The following is a 15543-nucleotide window of genomic DNA, read 5'->3' as shown; positions in this document are numbered from 1 at the left end:
CTGGAGCTCCTCTTCTTCAAGAAGCAGAGAGAAAGCATGAGGAAGGAAGGCAGTGGAGTGTGCAGGGGGAAAGAAGGATTCAGCTAGAAGCAATGGATTCAAAACCTCATGCAGGAAAGGGATAAGAGATAAAAAGAGGGAGGAGACATCAGGGAAAACCTCACAACTCAGGTAGAAGGGAGGAAAGAAAGTAGTGCATCATGAGGAAGAGCAGGCTTATTTTCTTCAGTGGCAAATGGCAAAACTGAACCCACCAGACATTTTCAGTTATACCAAATGTGAGTTACCAAGTCATGAGGCTTCCCCCCAAGAAGACAAAAGGTAGGGGAAAACAGTGCTTGTTAAAGGAGGGATGGTTGGTGTAGGGCAATGTCATAGTTTTTGATAGATTCAAATAAGCATCTAATGCTTACCTGAAAACCCCAGGGGGTTTCCCTTTTCTGGTTTCACATGTCTCTTATATCTCCTGCTGCACCCGGGGCTAGATCTATAAAAGGGTTTAGGTGCCTAAGTCCAACATATAGGCATCACTGAGATCCTCAAAACTCCCACTCAGCTGCTGCCTAAGTCTGTAGACACTTAGAGTCCGTAGGTACCCAAATTTCCATTGTTAAAGCCCCCTAGGTATTTAAATAGCAGTGTAGATGGTGAGGAGCTGCTTAGGTGAGTAGAGTACAGGCACACCAGAACGCGAGGGTATATACCCTACACAGCTCCCTACATGCCCCAACAGTGCTTCCTATCTCTGTACTGGTGTTTTTTAGCAGCATAGTGTCCCTCTGCCTTCCTTTGGCAGAGCTTTTCCCTGTTGCAGCAAAAGTCTCTGGCGATGGGAAGGCAGTAGGAGAAGGCTCTGGCAGCTCCCTGCTGCTGGAGCCTTTCCCCACTGAGCAAAAGGCTCTGGCAGCAGGGAGCTGCTAGAGTTTTCTCTGCCACCTCCCCACTGCCAGAGTCTCTTTGCTGCGGTGAAAGGTTCCAGCAGTGGGAAGCTGCCAGAACCTGTCCTTGCTGCAGCAAAAGGCTCTGGCAGCAGTGAGCCTGCTGCTTCCCCCTGTCAGAACCTTTCATTGTTGCATGTAGCTGCACAATGCAATGTGGACACAGCCTGCTTTTCACTATCATATGTAGCTTCACATACCTTACATGGTGCCACCACTGTAAGCCAAGCCTATGTTTCTGCCAGGGTGCATGCACCTAAGCCCTAGTGTGATCCTCAAACTAGGTGCTGCCCTTCTTCCTAAATCCAGTAGGCATGCTCAGATCAGGTCTAAATGCACAAAAAACAGGTGGTGACGGTTGTGGTGGTGCCCTCCTTATAACTTCTAGCCCAGTGGTTAGGATGGTACTCTGGAATGTGGGAGACATGGATACAAATCCTACCTCCGCCTTAGGTGAAGCAGGGATGTGAACATGGGTCTCTCTCCTTCCATGAGATTGCTCTAACCACTGAGCTATAGAACAACCACTTGCTCTCTGGCCCAGTGCATATTCAGTTATTTGTATACAGTGGAAACTTAAAGCTTCAATAGAAAGACTGAGAGACACCCCCCACCAGCACACCCCAAAATTCCCTAGAGCCCAGTGGATAGAGTACTCTCGTAGGACGGGGAAAATCCAAGTTCAGATCCCTTCTCTACTTCAGGCAGAGAAATTTAACCCGGGTCTCTCACATCCCAGGTGAATGCTTTAACCACAGGTCTAGAACTTATCAGGGGATATGTGGGGCAGTACTACTACCACCTCCTCCGGTGTTTTTTGCAAGGAACAACTTGGACACCTAACTAGGAGAAGGTACATGGCTCAGAATCCCACGAGCTGAGATAGGCACCTCCCTGTAGCCTGGAGGTAGCCTAACTCACTTTGAGGGGTGAGCTTAGGACCTATCCTTCTCCTCAGCATATTTATTGACTAACTTAGGTAGCTCCACACTCAACGTCCTGGCTTATGTGGATCCCATTCTTAGGTGCCTGTCTCTCCTTGTGCATTGTATAGGGAGTGTAGGTAGCTAACTCAGGGCTGTGGATCCCACTGGGTGGCCTAAAAGTTAAGTCCCTTTTTAGATCTAGCCCCAGGTGCCTAGTTGGAGACAGCCAAACTAAAATGAGTCCAGCAATGTCATCCATCTAGGATTCAGTAACACATCCAAAGTCAGGGGCTTTATGCTTTATTAAGTGGATGGTTAAAGTATTATTTACTGCCATCTTCACATTAATAATTGTGACCTGAAGAACAGGATTGTTATCCACCAGCATCCCATCCACCTGAAGAATTTTCTACTTTCTTCCAAAAGATTATTTTTTCTTCGTCTCAAGGAACCAAATCTTGGTTGGTAGCCAGCATCCCTGTAAACATTGGTGAGGAGTGTTGTGTATTTGTACAAATGAAAATATCTGTCTATGTTCAGTGTTTAGAAAATATTTATTCTTACAAACTTGCTTGGTTTTCTAGATTATTGACAAGAGCAAAAGAGATCCAACAGAGGAAATTGAAATCCTACTGCGCTATGGACAGCATCCAAATATTATTACCCTTAAAGATGTAAGTAGACCCCAAAAGATTCATTCTTTGATAGGGTATTATAAAAGTGTTTTCACTCTTCATTTTGTATCTATGTCAAAGAACAACATGCATGTTTTAGATGTATCTAAAAACGTTCTTTTGTCCAATATAAAGAGTAAAATGGTACAATTTCAGATGTCTTAATATGCTTTTGCCAATATTTAATTTTAAACTAAAATAGGTAATTGTTAAAAATAGTCCTTTTTATTTGAGACACTCAACATAGTAGACAGTTTATTAATATACAATAAAATATTAATCACAATCTGATTGAAATTACTAATTAAAAGAAAAATGTCACTGTATTATGTAAAAAAGACAAGATGAAGGGAAGGGGTAGGAGGGAAAGTTAATAAATAAAGGTCCAGTGGTCATTCAAAAACACTTCAGGAGTGAAGAAGTAATTAGGTGTTCTTCAAAGTGGGAAGAGATGAATTAATATGGATTTATGGGGAGGTATGTTCTATTCCACCTAGGTTCTTATACCATGCTCATTTCCATAGCTGCACACCCATGGCCTAGTCCAACAGAGACATGACTGTCTGCCAACCTAAGACATGATGGTGAGATCCCTAGATGAGATTTGGTATTCAGTGTAAAGAATGTAGAGTGGGCGTAATATCTTCACAGTTCCTTAAACCAGTCAACAGATTTGCTGTTGTGGTCTGAACAAGCTGCAAGTGATAAAGAAACCTTGCTGTAAGCCCATTTAAGAGGGAACTACAATAAGAGAGCCATGTGGTGACAAGGAGATGTATACAGGAGAATGGTAATTGGGATAAAATGCAACATGGTTTTACAAAAGGTAGATCATGCCAGACCAACCTGATCTCCTTCTTTGAGAAGATAACTGATTTTTTAGATGAAAGAAATGTAGTAGATCTAATCTGCCTGGATTTCAGTAAGGCCTTTGTTCCAGTTCAGCACAGAGGAAAGTGGTTTTATTCAAGTACTTTCTGGGTCCACGAAAGAACGCGGGATGTAGACAGCTATTAGATCTCAGATGTCTGAACACTCTGTGAAACAGCAGAAATTCAGGATGGTGACCCTCACAGCTATAATGCCCTCTCTCATTTCTGCGGATCGGTTTGTGACTGTCAACTGTCGAGATGCCAACTTTCATGTTGCAGTTCAGAGGTTTCTTTATTTTTGTAGTCCGCCACGACCACTACTGATATCACATCCTCCCTTTGGGCTTCTCCTCTGCCCCAATGGTATTCTCAGAGATCATGGTGGTTGTAGCTGCCCACCTTCATCATTTAGAGAAAATTGTCTTCCATTACCTCAACATTTGGTTGCTCAGGGGCCAGTCTTATCCAGAGCTATGGTCAGCAATAGAAAGAATAATCTTGTTATTCCACAGACTAGCCCTCCAACTAAATCTTGAGAAGTCTGCTTTGACACCAGTGCTGCGGATAGATTTCATAGCAGCTTCTCTGCATACAGTGACAGGCAGTGCTTACCTGTCTACCAACAGATTTCTCACCCAAAAGACACTGATCTCAGAGATTTCAGCTCAGCCCTGAAACCTCAGTAAGGAATGGTCTTCGGCTATTGGGGCATGTGTCAGCATGTGGTGGTGTAATTCAAAACACCAGGTTACATCTTCAATACCTTCAGTGATGACTCAGGATAGTCTATATATCAAACAAGCACAGTCTGAACAAACAAGTGTCTATCCAAGTGGGTTCTGCAGTCACTCAGCTGGTGAAAGGACCCTTTCAAAGACTCTGCAGGAGTCCAGTTTATTGAGAAGTCCCTTACCATCATGACAACATCAGATGCTTCCCCCTTCAGCTGGGGCCTCTCAGTTCAGGGCAAGTGGTCATCCCAAGAACAGTTTCTCAACGTCAACCTTCTAGAAATGAGAACAGCTAGCAATGCTTGCTTTCACTTCCTTTCTCTGACCAGATCCAGGTCAGTCAAGAGCTTGATAGACAATATAGCCTGCATGTTTTATATCCGTTGTCAGGGAGGAGCATGTTTTTCTTTAACTCTGTGCCGAAATAATAAAACTCTGGAATTGGTGCATAGCCAGACAGGTAGTCTCTCTCAGCTTCTTACCTTCTAGTTGTTCAAGACACCATGGCCAATAACCTGTTCAGGCACTTCTCCCAAAATTACAAATGGGATCTAGACTCAGAAGCTTTCAACAACATATTCTTAACTTGAGGATTTCAGAGGTAGACCTTTTTGCAACTATCCATCAACAGAAAAGTGTAAGAAATTTTGCTCGAGCATGACCCTCAGTCACTGGGCATGCCTTCCTTCTCTTGTAGACAAGAGGCCTTCTTTATGCATATGCACCAACACCATTACTTTTGAAAGTACTGAACAAAATCAAGCAAGACAAGTCCCAGGGTCATTTTAATTGCACCAAGACTAGTTTGGTATCCTTACCTCATTCAAATTACTTCTCATCTACCAATGAGACTTCCAACCCATTGCTGTCTGTTGTCTTAGCATGCCGGTCAGATGCTTCACCCCAATCTGGAAATTCTGAGATTATAGGCATGGAACACCACTTGTGTGTACCCATCAGCAAGTCTTTCCCTTTCACTCTTCTCTTTCCACCATCCTTGACTACCTGTTGGAATTAAAGACATCAGCTCTAGCTAGGAGTTCTGTCAAGGTTCATTTGTCCACACAAGGTTTTCAGTGTTTGTTCAACCCACAGCCTCCAGTTTCTCAGAGGACTGATTAATATTTTTCCACAGACTAGAGAATCTACTCCAATAAGGGATTTGTACTTGGCTCTTAATTGCCTTACGAAACACCCCTTTGAGCCATTAGTTACATGTTCGTTGCTTCATTTGTCCATGAAGACAGCTTTCTTCATGGCCATCACTTCCACCCACAGGGTTTAGAGAACTGGGGACTTTGATGGGAGACCCTCCTTCTACCGTGTTTTTCAAGGAAAAGGTATTGTTCCGACCACATCCCAAGTTCCTCCCTCAGGTGTCTGAATTTCATATTAAGCAGACTGTTCATCTCCTATTTTCCCCCCCAGAAACAACATCAGACTAGACAAGAAGCTGCGTTTTGTACCCTGTATGTCAGAAGGGCATTAGCTTTCAAACTCTACAAAACCAAACTGTTCTGAAAGTCTTTTAGATTCTCTTCAGTTGAGGACAGGTACAAAGGATGTGCATTCTCCACCCAAAGAGACTCAAGATGGATCTCTGGAATTATTATTGCATGTTATAACTTTGTTGACATTCTAGAGTAATAAATAGTTCATTCTGCAAGGTCACAGTTTACATCAATGGCATTAATCAAAGACATTTCAGTTACTGAAATTTGCAGCACTGTAACCTGGATCTTTGTATGTACTTCCTCCAACTATTATGTTCTGGTTCATGCCTCTAGATCAGATGCTGCAATTGGCAATGCAATATGAGGATACTACTCAGGAATCACCTGAAGTGGAGCACCCACAGGGGTATAGATGTGCATGTGCCCTGCACCTTCGATCTGAGATTTTCGATAGCAGTCTGTTCGGCCCACAAATGTATGCTACACATCTTCGTTCCCTGATCGGAGGATATACAGGGCTGCACAAGCAAACTGCTCTCGGCTCCTCCTCTCACAAAGGGAATTCTGAAGGGGGGGGGAGGGCAGGTAGAGGAGCACCCACAGGAACACATACCTTGAATAACTCCTGTTACTGCACAAGGTCAATAATGTCTCTTCAAGTAGAGTCCCTGTAGGTGTTCCACTTCAGATATCAAAGAACTCTGGTTACTGCACAATGTGAGTAATACCTCTCCCCATGAGGCATCATGGACACTTAGAAACATTCAGCTTAACATTGAATTGACTCAGAAAGAAATGTTTCAATGTATTAAAACAAAAAATATCAGTTTTGGAATGCCAAAACAAAACGTTTCAACATTTTCAATTTTTTTTTTCACATTTCTACTTTTAGTTCAGATTTAGGATGAAAACAAATGTAGAAATACTGGAATTTCCCACAGGATGGAAATTCCAATTTTCACACAGCCCTGGTTATGTTTCACCTTAAAGGTAGCTGCATTGGACTGATGGATAGTCAGGACACTATTTTCCTTGCAATTCAGCATCCTCAGATTTTGGGGGGCACTTCTTCATTTTACATCACAATATGTGCCCCACTGTGGAAAAAACCTTTCCAGCAGTTTTCAGTACAAACTACTTCCTGGGAATGGACCGAACTACAAAGACACTTGTTCGTGAAATTCATTTTCACTGATGTCAAGAAAAGCAGAATTGTGAATAATGTACAGCCAAATGTTGAAGGTGAATATCCAAACTAATATTTGAAACACTGGTTACTTTTACCCTTCTCTACTGTTCACCAAACAAGAGCCTTTCAGACCCTGAAAGCCACTATCAGTGTAGCTGAAGGAGGACATCCAAGCTAAGATTTGAAATACTGATTACTCTTACCATTTGAGATCTGTAATGATGCTATGATAAAATGTCCCCTTTTCCGTTTTACCTAAACTAGTATGTACTTACCCTGGAAGAAATCAGCATCAGTTTTAGATCTGTAATATTTTACCATTTTAGTGTCCAGAATTATTTAATTTCTCTGTTTTTTACATTTTGTATAACATTAATCTTAACTTCTTTTGGGTTAAGACATTTACTATTTTTAGTTATTTGAATTAATTCATTCAGGAATTTACATTGAAAAAAATTAAATAATTCTTGCTTTCTGGGAGGAACTCAAATTTTGTAATTTGTGTTTTCAGAAAATCATGAGCCTGTAAAAACTAGGGAATTGATGGCTAAGTTAACTCCTATAGCTTTTTCTTCTGTATTTGGAAGCAGCCTTATTGAAAAGCATATTTTCTACAATATGAATTTTTTCTCATCTCAGTTATTATTGATAAAGCAAATAAATGAAAAAAACAAAAACCCCTACCTAACTGATATTAACTATACTGTAGTGTATTTAAAGATATAGAAATGTCACTTTTAAACACTTGAGTAACTAAACTTCCTTCACCTTGAAAACCAAAATTTGCTAATTCTGTTCGCCTATACTATACAATATAATAAAGTGTAAACTGTAATTGCTTTAGAGATTGAGAGGAGAAAAATAAAAATGACAAGAGATTTCCTCTTGATTCATTCATTAGCTAAACACACAATTTTATTTTACTAGCACCAAGGAATACCTCTTTTAATTTAAAAGCGAAACAAAAGTAATTTTGCTGTTTTTGGCAGATACTATAGGGCAGGGATGGGCAAAACTTTTTGACCTGAGGGCCACATCTGTTTATCGAAATTGTATGGCAGGCCATGAATGCTCACGAAATTGGAGGTTGGGGTGGAGGGGGGGTGAGGGCTCCGGCGGGGGATGCAGGCTCTGGGGTGGGGCTGGGACCGAGGGATTGGGGGTCAGGAGGGTGCTCCGGGCTGGGACCGAGGGGTTGGAGGGCATGAGGGGGATCAGGGCTGGGGCATGGGGTTGGAGCATGTGTGGGGGAGGGGTCAGGGGTGCATGCTCTAGGGGGCACTTACTTCAGGCAGCTCCCAGAAGCAGTGACATGTACCACCTCCGACTCCTTTACGGAGGCGTGGCCAGACAGCTCTGCATGCTGCCCTGTCCACAGGCGCCACCCCTGCAGCTCCCATTGGCTGCGTTTCCTGGCCAATGGGAGCTGCAGGGGCGGCGCTTGGGGCAGGGGCAGCTTGAGGAGCCCCCTGGTTGCCCCTATGCATAGGAGCCAGAGAGGGGAGATGCCTCTGCTTCTGGGAGCCCACGAAGCTGGGTAAGCCCCTGATTCAGCACCTCAGCGGGAGCTTGAGGGCCAAATTAAAACATCTGGAGGGCCAGATGTGGCCCCGGGCTGTAGTTTGCCCACCCCTGGTATAGGGGCAGATAATGCTAACATTTTGGAAATTTTATATTGAATCATAGGACTGGAAGGTACCTCAAGATGTCATCTAGTCCAGTCCCCTGCGCTCATGGCAGGACTAAGTATTCTCTAAACCACTGGCGGGCCACAAGACAGTTTGTTTACACTGACCGTCCGCAGGCATGCTGCCTTGCAGCTCCCAGTTGCCACAGGTTGCCCCCCACTGATCGAAACCATCCCTGACAGGTGTTTGTTTAACCTGCTCTTAAAAACCTCTGATGATGGAGATTCCACAACCTCCCTAAGCAATTTATTCCAGTGGTTAACGACCCTGACAGGAAACTTTTCCTAATGTCCAACCTAAACCTCCCTTGCTGCAATTAAAGCCATTGCTTCTTGTCCTATCCTCAGAGGTTAACAAGAACAATTTTTCTCCCTCCTCCTTGTAACAACCTTTTATGTACTTGAAAACTATTATCATGACCTCCCCCACCTCCAGTCTTCTCTTTTCCAGACTGAAAAAATTGTTTTGTTTTTTTTTAATCTTCCCTCCTAGGTCTTGTTTTCTAGGCCTTTAAGAATTTTGGTTGCTCTTCTCTGGACTTTCACCCATTTGTCCACATCTTTCCTGAAATGTGGTGCTCGGAGCTGGACACAATACTCCAGTTGAGGCCTAATCAGCATGGAGTAGAGCAGAAGAATTACATTGCATGTCTTGATTACAACACTCCTACTAATAAATCCCGGAATGATGTTCGCTTTTTTTGCAAGAGTGTTACACTGACTTATATTTAGCTTGTGGTCCACTATGACCCCAAGATCTTTCTGTAGTACTCCTTCATAGGCAGTCATTTCCCATTTTGTATGTGTGCAACTGAATGTTTCTTCCTAAGTGGAGTACTTTGCATTTGTCCTTATTGAATTTCATCCTGTTTACTTCAGACCATTTCTCCAGATCATTTTGAATTATAATCCTATCTTCCAAAGCACTTGCAACCCCTCCCAGATTGGTATCGTCTGCAAACTTTATAAGTGTACTCTCTGTTGTCATCTAAATCATTGATGAAGATATTGACCCGAACCAGAACTGATCCCTGCGGGACCCCACTCTTTATGCCCTTCCAGCATGACTGTGAACCACTGATAACTACTCCCTGGGAACAGTTTTCCAACCAGTTATTCACTCACCTTATAGTAGCTCTATCTAGCTTGCATTTCCCTATTTTGTTTGAGAAGGTCATGCAAGACCGTATCAAAAGCTTTACTAAAGTCAAGATATACCACATCCCCCTTATCCACAAGGCTTGTTACTCTGTCAAAGAAAGCTATCAGGTTGGTTTGACACAATTTGTTCTTGACAAATCCATGCTGACTGTTCCTTATCACTTTATTATCTTCTAGATGTTTGCAAATTGATTGCTTAATTATTTGCTCCATTATCTTTCCGGGTACAGAAGTTAAGCTGACTGGTCTGTAATTCCCTGGGTTGTCCTTATTTCCCTTTTTATAGATGGGCACTGTATTTGTGCTTTTCCAGTCTTCCATGACTTTTCAAAGATAATCACTAATGATTCAGATATCTCCTCAGTCAGCTCCTTGTGTATTCTAGGATGCATTTCATCAGGCGCTGGTGACTTGAAGACATCTAACTTGTCTAAGTAATTTTTAACTTGTTCTTTCCCTAATTTAGCCTCTGATCCTACCTCATTTTCACTGGCATTCACTATGTTAGACGTCCAGTCACCACCAACCTTCTTGGTGAAAACTGAAACGAAGTCATTAAGCACCTCTGCCATTTTCACGTTTTCTGTTACTGTTTTTCCCCCCTCACTGAGGGAATAATGAGGAATGATTTCTCTAAAATTACATTTCTGCATAAGGGGATCACTTAATGAAGTTTTCTTTAAAACAGAAGCCAAATTTTGAAGGAGATTGAAGTTAAAAGCCCAAGGAAGTGCAATAAAAATGAACTGTGGTATTCAGATATTAATGCTTTCAAGGTGCTTCTATGCAGTTTATAAGCTGCAGTGCCCCCAGCTGGTAAGATGGATAACTGGTTAGTTGTTTCAGCAGACTAGAACATAGTTGTAGCCAAGCCATCCCAGGATATTAGAGGGACAAGGTGGGTGCGGTAATATCTTTTATTGCACCAACTTCTGTTGGTGAAAGAGACAAGCTAAAAGCCACACAGAGCTCAAGAGCTTGACTCTTGGACCAGCTTCCGTTGGTGACGTTGAAGATAATTACCTCACTCACCTCATCTCACCAAAATAGAAGCAGACTAAATGGACATAAACAAAAGCACTTAAACAATTTTTCATAGTGAAAAATACAGGATGAAGTCTTAATGGACTTCAATAAGCTTTTTAGAATAGTACGTGTGTGCACAATATCAAATTTGCCAAGAAATGGGATAGGAATTTATAAATTGACTTAGATTTTATTGACACAATTAGCATTGTAGCATTTGGAAATCAAACAGATTGTTTCATGCACTAACTGCAGTGTCCCCAATTTATTATGTAAGATGAATCTTAAGTTATTTTATAATGCCCTAGAACTGATGCTGATATGGCTGATTTCTAGCCATTGCTGCACTTTTTTGTGGAATAGTTACTTGAATATGAAATTAGCTCTAATTCAGCCTTGACAATAGCAGTGTTACCTTATTATCTCCACTTTACTGCATCCAGATCTAATATTTATTTAGATATCAAAGTAGTAATCTGAGCACTCTTAAATTTTACTCACCTGTTTTGTTTTCAGAGTTTTGCCTAGCAATTTATTACATGTTATTCAGTTACTGTACGTTGTTTAGTGGATAAAGTTTTGTGCTCATTTTGCAATTTAAAATATTGTTCAAATAGGTTGGTTGGGGAGTGGCAGTAATTCCACAGGTTTTCTAATAAAAAGAATCCTTTTGGGTTATCTGCACTATCCTGACATCCTTAGAGAAGGGTAATATAAGAAAGCTTTTTATAAAGAAGTTTACATGCTAATTTATTTCATTTTTGTAGGTGTATGATGATGGAAAGTACGTATATGTGGTAACAGAACTTATGAAAGGAGGAGAACTCCTGGACAAAATTCTTAGGCAAAAATTTTTCTCAGAACGAGAAGCTAGTGCTGTCCTGCTCACAATAACAAGAACTGTTGAGTACCTCCATGCACAAGGGGTAAGTCTTCTACTTGAAGAAAACATTTAGGAATGCATTATCTAATATATATTGAAACACACTTCCCTGTGCCAAGTTGCAAGGACAAATCCACATCTGATACATTCTTCCATTGTGTAAAAATTTAACAAATGTTTCCTAGAAAATAACTATACTGCACCAAACCTTTTCTACAAAACTCTGAAACTCCCCATAGTTTCTGTAGCGGAAAGCTCATTTTGACAGACAAGTAATTTAGAGGTGGGTAAGGTTGATGTGGTGATAGTTGGAGTCAAGAGTGAAGAATCCTTGTATTGTAAAAGAAGGGAACCCAATGGGTAAGGACAAAGATGGAGTGTGACATTGGGAGCCAGGGAAACCATAAGGCAGAAAGTAGTGATGTTACCAAAACAAGTGGAGGGCTTGGATGAGGAAAACAGATGAAACATCTGTAACTGTGATGAGAAGAAAAAGAAGGGGAAAATAAGCTTTATAATTAACAACTCATTAATACATTCATTTGCTTGTCTGCCATGGCATCCCATTATGTACGGTAACAGTCTTTGTGACAAACGTTGAAGTCCATATTCCTAACTGTATATTTCAAGAAGCAGTTGTCAATAATTCAGCCTACGTGATCTTTGTTTCTCCAAACACTATAGTTCTAGAAAATTTGGAGATGAAATTACTTGATGTTTGTAAGGGAGTTGCACTCACCTCTCGCGAGCGCCCCCCAGCCGAGCGCGTGTGCCTGCACACTCTCTACCTGTTTATGATGGCTCTGACTCCGGCCAAGTCATACACAGTCTGTGAGATAAAAGCAACGCAAACCCCTTTCGGGGTACAAGTCCAACAGGGGCCTCTCTCAGTGCCCTCTGTAATGTGTCTCTGTTCCTGCTCATAATAGAGCAGTGCCCCAGGACTCTTTCCCTGGAAGCAATGTCTTCACCCTCTCAGGGCCTTTCTGTCCCCAGCTCTTCAGCTGGGCCACTACAGTTCAGTCCCCTTTCTGAGGTGCCTCAAAGTCCAGGCCACTTTCCCAGTAGCTAGTGGGGGGGACCCAGGCCCACCCTCTACTCTAGTTCCCAGCCCAAGGAACCTAGAGATAGCAGCTGTTCGCAATGTCCCTTTAAATAAACTGCATTGCTGCTATAATTCCCTGGGCCGCTTCCCTGCAGCTCCTGCACGTTCTTCACCCTTACCTCAGGGCCTTGTCCTTGTGCAGTCTCAGCAGGCAGCCTGGAGGACCATCCATTCTCCTTCAGCTCTAGCAAAGAACTGAACTCGCTTTGGCCCTACAGCTCTTCTTATGCTGACTTGCTGGGCTCTAATTGGCTGTTTCTCACACAGCTGCTCTAGGCAACTTGGAGGACCCCTCTACTTCCCTTTTCTGAGGCGGGGTGTGGCAGGGCCACAAGGCCTCCAGCAGGGGGCCTCAGGGCCTAGTCCACTCCGTCACAGTGTTCATCATAATCAACTCATGCCAAACATCACTTTCATGCTCGGAGTGCCCAAATTTGAAAACTGGACCTATTGTATTGTTCTCAAAATTAACTCATGTATTTCACCATTCTGACATTCTGGGTAGCCAAAAACAATGCATATAGTGTATTGGAGTTGATATTAGAAACATCACCTTCTTTTAAAGTCCATTGCTAACTGCAAATTAAAAAGCAGTGAAGTAAGTGCTTATAATAGAGAACGCTATCCTATATTTTGTTTTTTGTATTTGTGTTTTTATTTAGGTTGTTCATAGAGATCTGAAACCTAGCAACATTCTTTACGTTGATGAATCTGGTAACCCAGAATCAATTCGAATTTGTGATTTTGGCTTTGCAAAACAACTAAGAGCAGAAAATGGTCTTTTGATGACTCCATGTTACACAGCAAATTTTGTTGCTCCAGAGGTAAATATCAAGTTCTGGTTTACATTCCTTCAGATTATCTTAATAGTTTTTTTTCCCCCATCATTTAAACATTGTTTCTCCATTATTGCATAGTTGTAAAATTATCAATGAATTTAGCTTTTGAAACAATAAACAGTTGAGATCTTTGAAGTAATATAACTTTGGCACCAAAATCATAGTAAAGTATACTGTTTTCTGTAGAAATTAATATATTTGCTTTTCACAGGTTTTAAAAAGGCAAGGCTATGATGCTGCTTGTGATATATGGAGTCTTGGTGTCCTGCTTTATACTATGCTCACTGGGTGAGTTTGCAGAAATTTAGTGGGTTTTTTTGTTTGTTTATATAGGTTTACTATTCTCAAACAAAGTATTGATTATGTGCTCAATCCTGCAAGTTGCTAATATTCCTGGGAGGTTCTGGATGCTGGTTTCAGTGGGAGTTGAAGGTGCTCTGCATGTGGTAGGATCAAGTTCTTAAGAGTCTGATATCTAAAATAAACTTCCCTTTATGAGTTTGCTTAACTGTTGTTAAATCCAGTCAAAGATTATATCAAATGTATGTTTTGTAGCCTTTTGATTATTTAAGAATAGGAATAGACTCTCATACACTGTTACTTTACATGAAGTGGAAACTTGTTCCTACCAAAAAAGCTAGAAAGTACTATGCATATTGAAGAGAATATATGTGGTTAAGATTTACCAGTTGTGACATGTTGTTCCTAGAGCAGCCCTCACTGCAGCCTGCCCTGACCTTGGCATTTCCAAAAGGGAGAGCAGATACTCCCAAGACTGGTGGATAACACTCAAGTTGAATTCCCCACCAGTCACAAACTGTGCTTCTGATCTCCCACACTGGTTTTTAAGAAGCAAAAAAAGAAATCACACAGCCCCCCTTTATTTCATTCCAGTTCTCTGTTTCCCAGTCAGCACATAGGTCCAGTACAGTGATAGGTTATTTAAAAAACTCTGCTCACATATATACAAATTGTTCTTCCGACCCCAAAGGGTCAGCCATGTTACCAGGTCAGTGTAGGTTTGGATCTTACCCAAAATACCACACTGCCAGCCAATCCTTTAGTGTCTAAAACTAAAGGTTTATTATAAAGAAAAAAGAAAGAACAAGAAGAGAGCTGTTAAATGGTAAAGCAGTCACATACATACAAATATTCAAAGTTCATGTTTTAGGTCCTTAGCAGTATTGCTGAGTGTGCTGGCTTGAAAGTCCCTTTGGAATACATCCAAAGCTTGGATGGGTCCTTCAGGCCTTTGTTCAGAGCTTCAGTTTGTAGCAAAGTTTTTTCCAGTATAAGAAGCAGGACTGAAGACAAAATGGAGATGATGCAGCTGCCCTTTATAGTCCTTTTGCCACATGCTGATACTTCCTTTGTTTCAGATACAAACTCATAGCAGATAGCACATGGCACTGAAAGGCCTGCATGCCTGGCTGAGTCATAGGGTATAGTCCCTGGCCCTTTCAATGGGTTCATTGTACAGTTGATGTCCCTTGATGAGCCATCATGCAGGCCTAGCACTGATGTCAGTCTGTCTGGGGATGTCACCCAGAAACACAGCACAAGTTTGGAAATACAGATATACCCTACATATCTATAACTCATAATACAAAAGTGATACAAACGTGAACAATACCATCATACTTGGCAAAGTATAACATTTTCGCAGGTAACTCACACAGCATATCTGGCATGATTCATTGCAATTGTAGGATATTGATATCAACAATATCATAAAATGTCTCCCATATTCCCTACAGCGTCACACCAGTGATGCTTTGAAGTTTACTCCTTAGGGGAATTCTGCGCCACTAAGCATGCACAGAATTTATGTCCCCCACAGATTTCTTTTTTTCCCTGCAGAAAAATGACTTTCTGACAGGGAAGCCACAAGAGCAGTCATGCGACCCGCTACAGCAGTATGTTTCGGGTGCCCCGGGCAGCCAGCAAAGCGGCAAATCACTGGGGAGTAGGGGCTGGGACTGGGAAAGCCCTGGCTGGTGGCTCCTACCCTACGCCAGGATCAGCTGATAGTCCCACCTTCGCTGGGGAGGACAGGAC

General features: G+C 41.9%; 1 protein-coding gene across 4 annotated transcripts in view; it reads left to right on the top strand.

The window, feature by feature from the left end:
- Positions 1-15543, top strand: part of RPS6KA3 (ribosomal protein S6 kinase A3) — a 125814-nt gene that overhangs the window by 95079 nt on the left and 15192 nt on the right. For all 4 annotated transcript variants that reach the window (XM_084614259.1, XM_084614258.1, XM_084614257.1 and 1 more), the window contains 4 exons: positions 2449-2538; positions 11426-11584; positions 13309-13470; positions 13697-13773. In XM_084614259.1, coding sequence (XP_084470385.1) covers positions 2449-2538; positions 11426-11584; positions 13309-13470; positions 13697-13773 — 488 coding nt within the window. The remainder of the gene's footprint in view (positions 1-2448; positions 2539-11425; positions 11585-13308; positions 13471-13696; positions 13774-15543) is intronic.

The sequence above is a fragment of the Lepidochelys olivacea genome (assembly GCF_965140295.1).
Source record: "Lepidochelys olivacea isolate rLepOli2 genome assembly, chromosome: 1".
NCBI classification, from domain to species: domain Eukaryota; kingdom Metazoa; phylum Chordata; order Testudines; family Cheloniidae; genus Lepidochelys; species Lepidochelys olivacea.
The sequence above is the reverse complement of the archived record's forward strand: the minus strand, read 5'-3'. Positions and strand labels throughout refer to the sequence as shown.